Source organism: Ornithodoros turicata, chromosome 2, assembly GCF_037126465.1.
Source record: "Ornithodoros turicata isolate Travis chromosome 2, ASM3712646v1, whole genome shotgun sequence".
Taxonomy (NCBI): domain Eukaryota; kingdom Metazoa; phylum Arthropoda; class Arachnida; order Ixodida; family Argasidae; genus Ornithodoros; species Ornithodoros turicata.
In genome coordinates this window covers 39,991,868-40,008,049 of record NC_088202.1, presented here as the reverse complement: position 1 = coordinate 40,008,049, position 16,182 = coordinate 39,991,868, and the positions used below count along the sequence as shown (strand labels likewise).

Below are 16,182 nucleotides of genomic sequence, written 5' to 3'. Positions count from 1 at the left end.
CGGTATCGAATTTTCCTGAGTAGCGGGTGGCGGGGAATGTGAGCACGCAAACGGAGGTAGTGCCGAGCCGTTTCCCGTTCACGGAGAACTTCAAGCGGGAGCTCACCAGCTTCAGCCAGTACTTGTCGTGTTTCAGCCATTCTTGGAACTCCGAGGCATCGACGAAGGCTTCGAGCAAACAGGGACCGAAGCGTATTTAATGAAGTTGTTGATATCCTGTGCAGAATAGGAAGGCTGTAAAGCACAGTTGCCCTCACCAATGCCGCGTGAACCGCGAGCAGGGAACGCTGATCACAGCCCCATCCTGGGCCAGAAAGATGTTGGATTGCGGGGAGCCATCGCTGCACTTTAGTTTCAAGGTGTTTAATGTGCCGAGCCCAGCGCAAGTCTGAGTCGATTAAATAAATGTTAAAAGTGATGATAATGGCCATATAACCCTGTTTGTACTTGACATTCTTGGATGTGCGGCACTTAATAGCCATAGCCAAAATGGGAATTTTCGCTTATTAAGCAATAAGGAGATTTATTTATTTAGCGACCGAGAAAATTGAGACTGGGGAATTTGCAACCGAGAATATCGAGATCCTCCTTTTATAATTCCACCTGCGTCTGTATTGCCCGTATTGCCATCTGCACTATCCGATCATATTTGTACGCCATGTAAGCATGCGCTAGTACAAAAATGCAAACTAAAAATTCCCTAATCACTCAGTACAGAGGCCAGTGATTCGAGAAAACAATAAATATAGCTTAAATATATAATAACAAAATAAAAATAACAAAACACTCATAGAGCAAAAAGAGGTGTGTCCCGAATTGAACCACGGACCTTCTGTCTGAAAGTCTGACACTTTACCTCTGAGCAAACAAAGGAGGTGGGCGTGCCGCCTTAAACTTGCGACTTCAATCGTGCACAAAGGGAGTTATTTGCGGAGTCGGACGCGAATGGCGTGACAAGGCACAGCGAACGTGGTGCCATCTAATTGTTCAAAAATCGTGAATCAGAGATGCTCCTGAACTGGTGTGGCCTCTTAAAAGCTCTGTCTGTCCTAATTGTTGATTTGTTGATTCAGATTCTGCAATTTACATGACTATTTCAGATACCAGTGACTTGGCAGTGCCAAGCAAAACACAAATTGCAGATTCAGTGGTAGAAATTCTAGTGTGCCTAGCCCAGACTTGTATGTATCTTGAGTACATACTCAAAATACAGTATTTAAAATACCTTCTCCGGTATTCTGGTACTCGACTCAATACTTTTTGCAACAAGTATTTTTAAAGTATTTAAAATACCTTTTTCAGTATTTGCTACTCAGTGCTCAAAATACTTTCCTTCCTCGTCAAGCCATATACGGCACACTTCCCCGCCGTGTTTTCAGCTCCGTCAAAGCAATAAACACGCGCCAGAAGTTGAAAGACCCGAGGTGGCATACAGGAGGGATTACAAAGGTTTGGGTCAGAACATATCACCAAAGATTACTTGAGTTCACTAAAGTTCACCAAACATTACTTGACACCAAGACCTTGCAAACAAAAGATATGCTTAAGTGTGGCGGATGAAGTTTATTCCTTCCATTTGTATATGGCCACATTCAGAGTACGTGTTTCACATACTACTAATACCAAAGTACTTTAAAGAGTATCTTAAATACTTCTTGGAGTATTTAGTACTCTACTCAAATTACTTTCAGTTTTGAGTATTTTGTAATCTATTTTAAATACTTTTTATGCTGAGTATTTATTATCTTATTTTGTATACCTTTGCACAGTATTTTATACATGTCTGGCCTAGCCTATTGTGATTTCTCTTAGTTACATTTACTAGCCTTAGTTATAACAATACAACATGAAGAGAACTTCAAGACCTGGCAGTGCTCTACAGTACGTTATTTTGCTTTAGGTTGCTGGGGCGCATCTGGAGAAGCAGACTGCAAGTCTGATGCTTGCATATCCACAAAGAAGCCTTCCAAAGCACTCAACAACACCAGGTTCTGTTGCTGTTCAGGCAACTTCTGCAATGTAAATGTCACAGATGGATATATCCCGGAGGAGGAAGATACCACCATAGCATATCTTCGTAAGTATATGGCATGCATAATTAATTATAATTATGGCATCAGATCAGTGGCGATAGACGTTCACCACATACCTAGGTGCTATGCTTTTGACACCTGACACATTTCAGTCACAACTTCAGTCGTCTAGAAGGCTGTCACTGCCTTGGAGCATAACTGTAAAGTACTCCTACTACAATGTGTACTACAGCTCGCATATTTCATGCAGTCGGTCAAGAAATCTCAGTATACTATGCAATGCTCATCAGGAGAGGAGACCGAAAAACTTTTGTTGATCCTCGATTCCGCGACGTGTTTTAATACCCTTGGATGGACCTGCGGGAGGCACCTGTGAAAATATGACTGCCGTAGCAACATGCGGCATGCTTGTTCTTGTTCACACCGTGAGGGAAATAGTTGCACAGGGTGCATGACAGAAGAATGATGAAATGCCCCATGTTTACAAGGTGTTACAGGGTGTTTCACGAAATGTGTCACGAAATTTTACTTTAAAATTTAGTTGTCCAAAAATCATGCGGCCAACGCCATTTATCTCGGGGGAGCTTTTGCTACTACTTCGGAGCACTTTTATCCATTTTAATTCACGAGAAATGGAATTTTCTAAATTGAACTCCAAAATTTGTCAAGTCAACCACACATTTTTGGACTGAACCACACAGCATGAACTGAAAGTGCATGCTAGATTTACCCCGTTTCATTGCAAAATAAATTTACTAACCACAACGGTATTGGCCAAAATAAATTCTGAGAACCGTCATTTCGAGGCACGCAAATTGCCTGTCGCGCTTAGACTTCCGAAAGAGGCGATGCGAGGAGGGCCACGGACCTACCTGTTCACTTTTCGTTTTCACTGATAACTGCAGCATGGTTACAATTCAAAGTTATCTAAACTATGAGCGAGGAGAAAACAGGAAGGGGCGTGTTGCATGGTTTTCTTCCGCCATATCTTGCATTGACGTAGAACTGAGCTTGGCTGAGCTCTACTGAGCTAAATTTTTTTCCCCTGCTATTACCATCGTGGAAGTAAATGTCTCTTGCAAATGGAATGGCGTAAATTCGACATGCGCTCTCCATTTATGGCAAAAAAACAACAACAACAAAAAACAAAAACTAAACGGGGCTCACTTGGCGAATATTGAAGTTCAATTCAGAAAATGCAATTTCTCGTGAATTAAAATTCGTAAAAGTGCTCTGAAGTCGTGGCAAAAGCTCCTCCGAGATAAATAGCATTGGCCGCATAATTTTTGGACAACTAGATTTTTAAATAAAATTTCATGATACATTTCATGAAACACCCATCATTATAGCTAGCCTCTGTACCATTTTCCACTGTGTAGTAGAAAACTTGTTCTCCTGCGTGCAGCAGAAAGATTCACTGAAGAAGAGGACTACAAGACCATAATCATATGCTCCGTGCTTGGCGTTCTGGCTGTGTTTGGGTTCGGTGTCTGCATGGCATACCGCTACTTTGTTCCGCGGGAGAAGCACGGAGCTGATTCTGTACACCTTATGGAGGCACCTCAGCCACCGTCACCTGCCTTCGACCCTGAGTGTCTCAAAATACAGGTGAGGCACTTTGTATTCTCGTTATCAATAAGAGAATTGTAGTCTCTTTATACTGCATTGACATTATCTTATTGCATGCAATGGTACCAGGAACCTGGTTACTATGTATGTTGATGTTTAATGAAGCGCAAAACGTAAATATCAAATCCAATAAGTTCAGCAATCCTAAGGTTTGGTATAGTATGCCTGTGTGAAAACTGCTATGTTCGTTCCAGAAACTTTTTAATAGGTGTCTGCAAATTATTCAAATTTTCTACCGTCATATACACTCCCGGGACGTCATTTATTCTGAGCTCCATTAACATTAAACTCGAATTTCCTTCAGGAAACCATTGGCAGGGGACGATATGGATCAGTGTGTAAAGGCTCCCTCAATGATCACACTGTGGCAGTCAAGATTTTTGCCCAACATCACTACCAGTATTACCTTAACGAGAGAGATATTTACAAGCTGTCAAGTATGGACCACCCATCCCTTCCCAAGTTAATAGGTATCTGGGGTTTAAAGAAATGTGTCGGGCAGCCTGGTTGTAAACGTTGTCTGCTTTGCACAGGTTCTGATGAAAGGATTGGACCGGATGGACGCCGAGAATGGCTCTTAGTCATCACACACGCTCCCTGTGGGTCCCTACAGGAGTACCTGCGACGTTCTTGCATCGATTGGAATGCCCTGTGCAAAATGACTCAGTCGATAACAAAAGGTCTTGCATTTCTCCACACTGAAGGCAAGTTACCTTCAGCTTCCTGCAGTAGCTAATCAGCATTACCATAATTTCACGCGTATAAGCCGCACCGCAGATAAGCCACAGGACGCGTTTTTAGGAAAGCTGGCAGATAAGCCGCACTCGCAGATTAGCCGCGGGCAATACGAGACGACTGATTTGTGCGACGAAGGGGACCATAAAGAAGCCATAAAGCCCGTGGTCCATACTCCGGGGTCAGCTCTAGAGTTCTACCAAGATCGGATTGTGCACTTGTTGGGCGTTTTTCATTGATTGATGGGTCAGTGGTCTTCCAGAAGACGTGAATCACTGTCCACTTCCGTTAAAGCTGCTTTGGGGAATGCACCAGGAAGATTAATGTGGATGTGGACCCGTCCCTGTTAAACACTGTTCGTGCATCAGCGGGGCAGTGCTGTTCCAGAGACACTGTCGGCCCTTTCGTTAAAACCGGCGTATGGGGAAAATACCAGGAAAAAAATAGTCATCAGATAAGCCGCACCGGTGGATAAGCCGAAGAGCGCGGGTGAGAAAACAAAATCGCGCATAAGCCGCGGCTAATACGCGTGAAATTATGGTACTTGAAATTCACGAGCAAGAAAAGCTACGTAAATTGAAACCTTGATGGCACGATCTTGGGCGACTCTGGAATCAGCTCTGTTTCCATGCATGTTGATATCGTGTGCAGTTGCCTCCTGAAGAGAAGCAGTGAGGTTAAATATAGTTTTTGTTCTGTCGTTACAGGCAAAAACAAGCCCTGCATAGCTCACAGAGATCTTACCTCGCAGAACATTTTAGTAAAAGAAGATGGTAGCTGTATGATTTGCGATTTTGGTTTTGCAATTCGAATTTCTGGCTCGAGGTATGTCGTGAACGGTGAAGAGCAGCATGCTGAAACCACATCCTTAGCAGACGTAAGTAGTTCTTTTCATTTGAAACACGCTGCCGCACTTATGTGTTTTCATGGGCCAGCTACTGCGAAAATGTAAATACAGCCAAATGTGTGCACTCGAACCCGCATACAGTCACCGACCAATTTTTCAGACATGCTCAATTATTCGGACGCGTTCGCAGAACGGCCACGGTCTCTATAATGTTAACGTACGTATAACAACGTCCAAAATTTCGGCCACTGTACAGTGGAACCTCTTAAAACAGAACATGAACCGACCGGGAAAATCTGTTCCGTTTATAAGGAGTTCCATTCACTGAGTTGCCTTCGATTCCGAGTCGCGCAACTAATTATTCCGCCTTCACACGAATGATTGGTCCGTTGATTGGGATATCCTGATTGCGGGCTTGCCTTATCCACACTACCAAGCATTTTTCAAGTTCCTTGTGGTTTCCGAGCCGAGGTCTTTCTCTTTCGGGTTCAAATAGTGAAGCACTAAAGGCATCGCAGAGCTTGTCCTTTAAAGAAGAATTATTGTTAGCGTGCTTGGCATTCCTTACATTGTCGCAAGCTCCATTTTAGTGTAGCAGCCATTCTCGAAATTGCTTGTAACTTCAGTCTTCCTCTCAAGAGGACGAGCATGATGTACACGCTTTCCCGCTGCCATTGGAAATGGCGTTAAGCTGTTAACCGCTGTTAGCATGCTAACCGTAATCATGTCCGTACCTGTTTCGAAAGAGCTGAAGTTGCGATGCGCGTAGCTATGCCACTCAGAAATGTTTAGTCAATTCTGTTTGCCCGGTGGCGCCCAAATCTTTGTTCCGATTAGCGGGGAAATTTTTGCATTGCATAAATACAAATCCAAACACCCTTGTGACTGTTGTTCCGTTAAAGCAGTAATTCCGTTTGAGCGATTTCCGTTTAGTGAGATTCCACTGTACAGCCCCATCGCTTGATGTTTCGGACTTGTTTTGCCCAGCCAATGAGCGTCCTGAACATTTGCCAGCTCACCACGTGCGCATGACGGAATGCAAAGGTCAAGGAACTGCGCGTTAGTCATTTCTTCCTTGTGACCCTAGAACAAGGAGTGGAAGCAGGTGAAAAGGGGACCATGTCCCCTTCCACATCGGGTAATGGGCAATCGCTTCGTTTGTGCCCCACAAATTTCGCTTCCTATTGGCGACTCGTGTGGTCCGTTCACTTCATCTCATGTGCAGGAACTGTCATAACGTCGAATCGCCGTCGTCTGTAGAATCTTGATCACACGAATCTTTTGGGACGCCGGAAAATATTTTTATCATCCGAAATTCGTACGAAAAGAATTAAACCAAATCTAAAAATTGAAACAAGAAAATAGGTAGTGACTATTCATTTTCCATTACTTTGAGTGAAGGAGGCCCATCGTAGCGCTTTCGCGTCTTCATTTTGGCCGACGCTGCTGAAATTCACGAAGGGCCAGCACGTGGTGTCCAGCCACGAGTCATGCAACAGTGCCGTACAGTGAGCGTCATCTAAAGCACACAGGCGTTAGGTGAAGCCAACTTGTGGAATTTTGACACCTAATGTTGCTAGAAGTATATTTCCTCCACGTATGTGTTTGGGATATCGACTACTTGCCGTCAAACTCGGAACTTATGAAGACGATTGCGGTGCTTTTGTCCGTAACAGTGACAAAATATCGCTTCGGGAAATACAAGCCGATGTTGTCAGGCCGAGATGGAAGACTGCCCGTCAAGAAAGCATCGACAACTTTTTCCAGCCTACTAGTGCTTAATAGAGTTGACTTTTGAAGCAAAATTTGTTTTTTCGGACTGCTCGAATTCACACTGTGCGTTGGAATTTCGCACGATCCCTGCAGAGTCCGAACGGTCGAACGGCGACTGTTAATCGGATTCGAAGGGGATAGCAAAATAGTTCGATGTATCACATGTGCGTATATTAGCGGCGACTGAGGCACCCGCACACAACACTAATGCTACGTTTCCAAACAAGTGATTTTGAAGTGCGGGAGTGTGGAAATGTCACGCTTCTCACTCTACTGTTCCCAAACCAGTGAGCCACCCAGCGCGAGTGTGAAAAATCGGCAACGCGAGCATGAAATCACCATCTCGCTGATATCTGCGGCCTCTTGATATTTTCGTTCTCGCTTCCAAGAAGGCACACTTTATAAACAAAAGAAAACGGAGACATACGCGCATGCTGGCACATGGAAAATAATACAGCTAGTAATTGCAATAATTTCGACTGCGCTATATCAGGAACAAAAATTAAGGCTATTTTGCATGCTTCGGGCTATTTCACGCAAACAGTTGTGCGTAAATGTGTAAATAAATTCACCCTAGAATCCGCTAGAGGACCCAATGTCGCAGAAAATAATCACAGAAATGGCCGATGCTTTGCGAACGAAGAACCTGTGCTAAAAAGTTAGGCAATTTGGATAAACTAATGGAAAAACGTAAGCAATGCCATTGTGAAGACGCATGTGGTGTGCGGGGCTATAAGGGCCAGTGCAAAAGACACGAAGGGTATTAAAAGATGTAATTGCAGAACACAGAAATCTGTGCACAAATTTGTGCACTTGGGACGATATAGATCAGTGTGTAAAGGCTCTCTCAATGATCACACTGTGGCAGTCAAGATTTTTGCCCAACGTCACTACCAGTATTACCTTAATGTGAGAGATATTTACAAGCTGTGAAGTTGTATGGACCACCTATCCTTTCCCAAGTTAATAGGAAATTCACAATGTAAACATAGAAATGAGGAGATGCACAAAAAGCAGGCTGCATGGAACATGTTGACTAACTTTCAATGCACTTCATCCCACTAATGCAGTCCACCATACACAACACAGAGGTACCCTTCTCTCACGATATGTTATGCTGGGTGAAAAGGCTTCACAAGTTTGCAGCAGAATATCATCGAATGAGCACAACACCACAAAATATTTCACCATGTGGCATTCGAAATTATTCGAATTCGATTCGTCGTCTGAAGAAATTATTCGAATTCGATTCGTCGTCTGAAGAAATTATTCGGATTCGATTCCTGGTGCAGGTGAAATATTCGTAAACTACTCGCATAGTGGAAATTTTGCTATTCGCACAGCTCTAAAGAGAATTCTTTCATAATCACATTTGCACGTGTCTCTTATTGTGTACAAAATTTAAGACATCTAGAACGGCATTATGTGAAATGACTTAGAGGAAGTACACACATTTTGGACAACATGATGAATACAGTCTTCTGCTCCAGCGTTTCTCACGAGAATACCTTTGAGAACAGAGGCGCTGAACGCAATGTTGCTAAGCGTTAACCAGTGATAGAGAGTCTTTGCGTCGCTTTCGAGCTCAGTCGCTTTCGAGCTCAGTGAGAAAAGTAGCGAAATATGATCCATACGCAATTTATTTAACAGCAAAAAAAGACAAAAAAAAAAAGAAGAAAATCTGGAACCTTAGGTTGTGTCTTGTTGCGGGCCATGAAGTTCAGCACACGTGTTTCAATCTTATCAAGATGATCTCCGTTTGCAAGGCCGGAGCCTTCAATTGCTATGCAGCAGCGATGAATAACTTGAAACGCTTATATCAGCTCAGTGGCTGTCAGCAGCGATTGCGATTCCTCATCGTAGTCAGTGCTATCCCCTTCGTTGGCACCAGCAATGTCCACCATAATGTCCGCATCAGTCCGTTCCGCCACAGCTTCTACAGCATCGTCGCCACCTGCGTAGTCGCTAGCACTTACGCTAGCAATATTTTCGTTGTCATTACCAAAAACCGAAATCGAAATGGAATTCAAGGGACAGTCACCGTAACAAAAACCCTGTTTTCGGACCCCAGTGATTCCTGAATGGGAATCACCACCAATTTCTTTTCTTTTTTTTTTACATTTGGTATCCCCATCATATTAGAGCCAATTAGAACTAAACGCATGACAAGTGTGAGTGGTGGCGACCGTGGTGCAGGTGCAAACGTCTCAGAAGCCAGCGAGCAGTTCACATCTGGCTGTGAAGGCGCATTTCCGACTAAATAGTCCAATCCAATTCAATTTATGCCTATCGAACCATATGGTCATGGCCGTCAGCGTCTGGCGTGCCTGTTTTGTCGTGTTAGATCCAGCATCTAACACTGAATTGAATGCTCAAGGAAAGCCACCATCTTCCTTCGTCTATTCATATTTTAAGTACGGGAAGTAATCCCATGAATACCGCGATGCCTACATTAGAACAGCCGTTCTTCTTTTTCTTTTTTAATGGAAATGGCCGGAAACAGAAATAGCTGAGAAATGAAAACAAAAATGAAATATAGTATCGACTTTAGGAATGGAAACCGAAACCGATACTACCAAAATTTGATCAGAAATGAAAACAGAAACACGAAGCAGAAGTATCAGAAACAGAAACGGAAACATTATTTTTGGTAACAATTCCTGCTCCCCACCAACACCGTGTGTGTGCCGTATGCACCGGCTTCTCTGGCCCCCTCGTCCGCGTTTTCGCTCTTTCGTCCCACATGCTCATCCCTCCTTCGCCCTCTTTTGCTCTGTCCTCCCACTCTCCTTCCTGAGGGTGCGAGATCACCAGCTACGAATGTTCCTTAGGAGCCGCCTTTGCAGGGCTTGATGTTCAATATATCGGGTGTTCTGAGGTACGGAAGTTCGATAAAACTGTATTTCTGTGCTATACTTTTACGTGTAATTTTCAGGGGGATATTTTGAGTATTCGATATAGGCAATAATTCGAAATAGACAGGTTCGAAGTATGTGGGTTCGACTGTATCTTGCTCATGAAGAACAAAATTTGCAGGAAGTGTACAAAGGCAACATAAATAGTTAGAAAACTGGTAGCCTTTCTTCTTGCAATTTGCAAAGTGTCGTTTCCTGTGAAATATCATTTCACTCTGAAGGGGTGACATGATATTGAGGGTTAGTTCTCCAAAGCACACATTGCAATTGTGCGCTAGAGCAATCAGCAGAAACACTTGCTGCATTAGCAAAAATGCTTGTATGCACCATAGTTAATCAGATATAGCCTGTTGTGTATGTTGCAGCACTGAGCTATGAAATCACAAGCATGTGAGGCTCCACTCATTCCTAATGGTTGTGATCTGTATTGTGATGAGACAGCAGCATCAGCTTTGGTATTTGCAGTTGCTGTTTTACTTTGCTACTCTAAAACATAGAATACAAGTTCAAACCATGCAAATATATCTGTATATCTGGTCCAGAGGCAGGGGATATCACTTGATGTATATTTTTCACACCAGCGTACAACAGTAAAACAAGGACATCAAATGGCATTTTGGGGTTTATGTGAGCCCCATCATCAGAAGTAGATTGATAAGAAAATCACCCGTTGGCTACTTTTTAAACAAGCTAGGTGGCGTAGCAATCTGGGAGTGGGCCAGGATGCGTATTCATACATCTTCTGTTCTGTTTTGTTATGCCAAGACTCCAGATCCCTATGCATACCCTAATGACCTTCATATCTGTTTAGTAGGGGTGTGCGAATCCGAATATTTTAAGTCGAATCGAATATCGAATCGAATGGGGGAAAAAATTCCGAATACCGAATCGAATATCGAATATTTGCGCAAAATTTAAAACATGTGACTTTCGCACTAGAAGTTTCCATTTTGTAGTCCATGGCTTTAGTCTAATTTTTCTGGCATTAACTGTCACAAGAGAGACATGCAATTCTTCTGTTTAAAGCCCCTACTCTTTAATTTTATATGAGAGTGCTTCCTGATTTTCAGGTGAGCCTACACTTACTGGAGTACTGGAGTGGTTATCTTCATTTCAAAATTTTATGTCAGGCAGTAGCATGTTATACGGATTAGGCTGTAATTGTTTCAGACAACCACATGCCATTTGTGAAACAAACGAATTGGCATCCTGCCTCAGCTTTGCCATGAACACCCTTTAGTTTCTTTGCACTCGTCCTAGGAAGTTGCACTACTGAAATTTTAGATGCAAAGGACATCTTTAAGGCACCCTTCTTGTTCATGGGCTGTAGCCATTATTCAAGAGTCCTAACTTTTTAAAGGCAACTTCACAGACATCAAATCAAAGTCCCTCGTCGGCACCGCTAAACTGCATGTGGGAGGGGTGCCGCCCCTTCCACAGACGATGTCTACAAAACTAACTTTGGATAACGTTATCTTAAACTAAACACCGTCCGTCCTGTGTTGGTCCTGCAGCAAGGGCAATTTCGTAAAGGAGGCTTCACCTCATGCACGGAAGCATCAGGTGAAGCCCTTTCGGGATGTGTCGTTCATATTCGTGGAATAGTCGAATATTCGAAAAATCGAATATTGAATATTCGATTCGCGAATCGAATAGTTCGAGCGTTTGATATTCGATTCGATTCGAGAATTCGAATATTCGCACACCCCTACTGTTTAGTATAACTATCACAACCTCTCCAAAACTGATTTGAATCATTTCAGGTTGGCACTCTAAGGTACATGGCTCCAGAGGTCTTGGAAGGTGCAGTGAACCTGAGGGACTGTGAATCATCTCTGAAGCAGGTTGATGTTTATGCACTTGGGCTGGTATTTTGGGAAATTGCCACACGTTGTTCAGACCTATACCAAGGTAAGCAACCTAGTCTCGTGTCATGTGGTTAAATAGCGGTGCCACTTTGTACTGAAATGGATCCATGGTAGACGTGTGTGTACAGCCACTTCTGAGCAAATGATTTTTTTTTTAAATGTGCCTTTCAGAGAATATCTTTCGTCAAGCACCCTACTTTTTGGGCTGTGCCCTTTGCTTACAGCCTCTTCTCCTGGGTCTACTCTTGCTTTTTAAGTGTACTTAACCCTGGGCAATGCTGAAGAAAATAAGGCCCAAATTCATCACAGTGGGGGGGGGGGGGGGGGGGGTGAACCTTGGTGGGAGAAGACTTGTTCAAAGGCGGCTTCTATGTCAATGTATGCCGTGTTGAGAATTAGCTTTGCCACCTGGGGATACAGCTGGCATGTAATGATGTTCACCTGCAGTGCGTGCTGTTGCACTGCGTGTGCGCACACATTTGCACAAAAATCTTGGTTCATTCCTGAAAATCATCTATTTCTTGTGTACAGATTTCTGTAGCTCTCAAATTGATAAATTATAAAAAGTGTGTTTATAAAACATCCAGCTTTCAATTTTTTTACTGGGCACTCATTCTTGCACTGTCCTTGTCAGAGTGTTGAACCAAAAATTTTATTGGTTCAGTTCTAGGCCCGCTTGCACGAAACTTTCTCAAGTGTAGCACTTGGCAAGTGCTGCACTAATGCGTTAGTGCACTAAGTTTAGGGTTGCAGTTAAGTGGCTTGCACGAACACTTCGACGACCGCCCTAAGTTAAGTGTTCTAAAGTGGATCGTGGCTACGAGCAGTAGCAGTTTTCGGAGGCTCTCATTGGTAGAAAGAGAACTTCCGGAGTTCATCCCAGGAAGTCGCGCGTCATGGCATGTTTGGATTGTGGGAAGTCGTCTGCTTCTGCCGTCGCACGTAAACAGTTTGTAAAACCAAAATAAGGTATTGTAATATCATTGTAGCTGCAAGAACACGTTAAGTCACTTGTTGCGTACTTTCGTTAAATAAAATAAAGCATGTGGCCCAAAGTATGTCTCGAATTGCTCGATGATTGGGAAATTATCACCACCGGCAGTGCCGATGAGAGGCACTTCGCGCGGCGATCATTTTGAGAGATGTTGCTAACGAAAAGCACAAAACGTACGGCACCCACAGCATAAAAAAATGAGATGTTGTTGGTATTGCGAGGAAAATGAGTACTGTATTGCGAGATACAGTTGGTGCCGACGACGAATCCCTGCTACACGGTTCATAGCGGCTGACATGTTAGCCCTAAGCTTTAGTGCGGTAGTTTAGGGTGCTCCTAGGACCCTTGGCCAGCGTCCTAAATTGCGCGGAGTGAGCGTCACCACTTTAGTGTTGTAAAAGTTTCGTGCAAGCCACTTATGGCTCCGGCACTACACTAAGTGGGGAACTCGTTAAGTATTACGCTAAGTTTGTTTCGTGCAAGCGGGCCCTGATTTAGCTCCAGGGCGACATGTGTATCGGGTCAAAACAGTTTGCGAAACGATTAACCAGTTAAAAACCGGTCATTGTATAAAGTACAGTAAATCTCGGTTATAACGAACTCGACGGTCGCGCGCAACCCGTTCATTATATCCGAAGTTCGCTATAAATGGAATGGACAAAAAATTTGATCCAAAAGGCCAGCAGTGTAAGAAACATGAGTCATGTATGCCGTTCATTGAAAATACATCGTTAATGGCACCTGTTTATACACAGTTGCGGAGATCACGGCGTTTTCTAAGTCATCAAGGTGGTCCAGGTGGGCCGCGGCGAGTGCCTTCGCGTACACAAAATCGCGGAGCGAAGCAACGTACTTGAGTGCCTCCGCTGTAGTTAAAATGTAAGGAGGGGAAGACACTGTCATCATCATCGTCATTGGAAAGTTCGTTTGGCGGCGGGCGCACGTCGGCAATGATGTCCGAATCACTGAAGTCCGCGACGGCCTGTGCGTTGTCATCTGCTGTCGCTAACTCCTCGAAAGACTGACAGCCGTCAGTCAGATTCGCAGCCGTTGCTCTGTCCCAAAGTTCTGTGTCGGTATCACACACACCAAAGTTCACTTCACGATCGGCGTCTGTAGCCAGTGCCTGATGAACAAATCCAGCTTTTCTGAAGCAGTTTCGCAAAGTTTCCCGCTTCACCTGCATCCATGACGCCTTAATTATCGGCCAAACGGGTGCACATGCAACGCGCGCTGATGGTGACAGCGCATTGGCTGCAAAGCGAGGTCACGTGCAAGCGGCGCCTGACAAATCCGTGGGCGTCTGACGTCGCGCGCTCGCCTTCTCCAGTGGTCGAGGGAGCTCTTTCGGTCGCAGTAACAGAAGGCTCCCCGGCAATTCGTTCATAATAGGCGGGGGCGATTTCCATAGACTCAATACAAATTTTGACGGTCGTTCGTGAGGCATTCGTTATAACCGAAGATTCGTTATAAGTGGGGCTGTTATAACCGAGATTTACTGTATGTGCAGTGATGAGAATGATCAGCTTTATTTTTCTTTTTGCTGTTCTTTTATAGTTTCTGGGGTGTACATATAATGGAACACATGTATGTACAGCAAGAAGGTAGATATGAGCCCGCTTGCATATATTTTGAGGAGATTTCTCAGTGCTGCCCTCCATAGCTTTGGCAGTGCTTTACGCATAGGGCCCTGTGTTTTAGGGTAAGACCCAGTAAAACTCACTGAGAGTCCTAAGTTGGGGAAGTCGGTACATGACAAGTTCACAACGCCGCAGCCACAAACACAGACAAAAGGCACACACAAGACTGGACGAACTGCAACTCACAACTAACTTTATTGTTCAATACACGCACACTCTTAAATACCAGAGCAGGTGCACGTCCCCCAACCCGTCCGACCTACTTTTTGAGATAACACACTTCCTCCTGAATGAGGGTGATAGAGGAATAGCTGACACATTTTTCCCCTTTTTGGTGAATCAGAAAGGCTCCATATACCTCTCTATCCCGCTGCAATCGAAGGCTAATTTCTATTGAAGTTTTATCAAAGGAAGGTGAGCATCCACATCTACCACAATGGAATGCCAAGCAACCCGACGGGCGCTTACCGAAGCTTGATGGGAACCACGTGGAGGGTAGACCGGTCTCGATTCCCTATTTTCACAGACTTGCACACAACATAAAGAAAGTAGGTGTTAGACATAAAGTCCATGTAGTTATCTCAGCCCCTTGCAATAGTCTTTGTCCTAAGGTGAACAAGCGGCTAAAGACACAGGTGTGTAACACCAAACACGAAAACAGGTGGGCTGATTGCCGACAGGGTGTGGTTTATAGTATGCCCTTGTCCTGTGGAAGCGTTTACATCGGCCAGACGGGCAGGTGTGTCAACACTAGGCTATGTGAACACCCGACGTTGTTGAAAGGGATGCCCCCATCGGGTCACTTGGCATTCCATTGTGGTAGATGTGGATGCTCGCCTTCCTTTGATAAAACTGCCATAGAAATTAGCCTCCGATTGCAGCGGGATAGAGAGGTATATGAAGCCTTTCTGAGTGAATGATGTGTCAGCGCTCCCTCTATTACCCTCATTCAAGAGGAAGTGTGTTATCTCAAAAAGTAGGTCTGACCGGTTGCGGGACGTGTACCTGCTCTGGTATTTAAGAGTGTGTGTGTATTGAACAATAAAGTTAGTCGTGAGTTGCAGTTCGTCCTGTCTTGTGTGTGTGCCTTTTGTCTGTGTTTGTGGCTGCGGCATTGTGAACTTGGCAGTAAAATTCGTTTTTACCCCCCAATTTGCATCATCATCACTTCGGGTAAAACCCGAAAAGGAACCTTTGCAAAGTGCCAATTCAACCACCAATACGGGCACTGGAGAACACTGAACATTCAGCACAGCTGTTCCGCATCTTATATCAATCTAAAATGCGAGAAGCGTTCTTTTTTTTATTTTAAACCCGAAATTCTACTTTTGCATCCAATATCACCCGATTTTACCCTGTTTTACTCCTACCAAAATAAAACCCAATTTTTACCCCCGATTTTCAAAAAACAAAAAACCCGAAGACACGGGCCTGTTTATGCACGAGCAGAGTTAAGGACTGTAGCGCACGCCTGAACCAGTACCGAAGCTACTGCTGAATACACCACTGAGGAATCTCCTTAAGTTTTGTGCAAGTGTGCCCTGGCTCGACATGGACAGAGGCTCCATGGTTTTGCAAATTACGGGTGACTATACAAAATAAAATATATCAATGACACAACCAGACATCATATATGACTGCGTTACAATTGCAAATGAGTGCTGCAACGTCCAGAGCAGGGGTCTCAAACTCAGACCTAATCATTGGCCGCATGGACCTTAGGGTGGCCATCACCGAGGGCAGCACAG

General features: G+C 44.1%; 1 protein-coding gene across 2 annotated transcripts in view; it reads left to right on the top strand.

Annotated features, from left to right (window-relative positions):
- Positions 1–16,182, top strand: part of LOC135385313 (uncharacterized) — an 83,351-nt gene that overhangs the window by 51,002 nt on the left and 16,167 nt on the right. Inside the window, exons 3-8 of one of the 2 annotated variants that reach the window (XM_064614549.1) lie at positions 1,901–2,077; positions 3,442–3,641; positions 3,967–4,132; positions 4,196–4,366; positions 5,105–5,274; positions 11,696–11,843. In XM_064614549.1, coding sequence (XP_064470619.1) covers positions 1,901–2,077; positions 3,442–3,641; positions 3,967–4,132; positions 4,196–4,366; positions 5,105–5,274; positions 11,696–11,843 — 1,032 coding nt within the window. Of the gene's footprint in view, positions 1–1,900; positions 2,078–3,438; positions 3,642–3,966; positions 4,133–4,195; positions 4,367–5,104; positions 5,275–11,695; positions 11,844–16,182 lie in introns of both variants that reach the window. The other variant, XM_064614548.1, reaches the window with a different exon arrangement.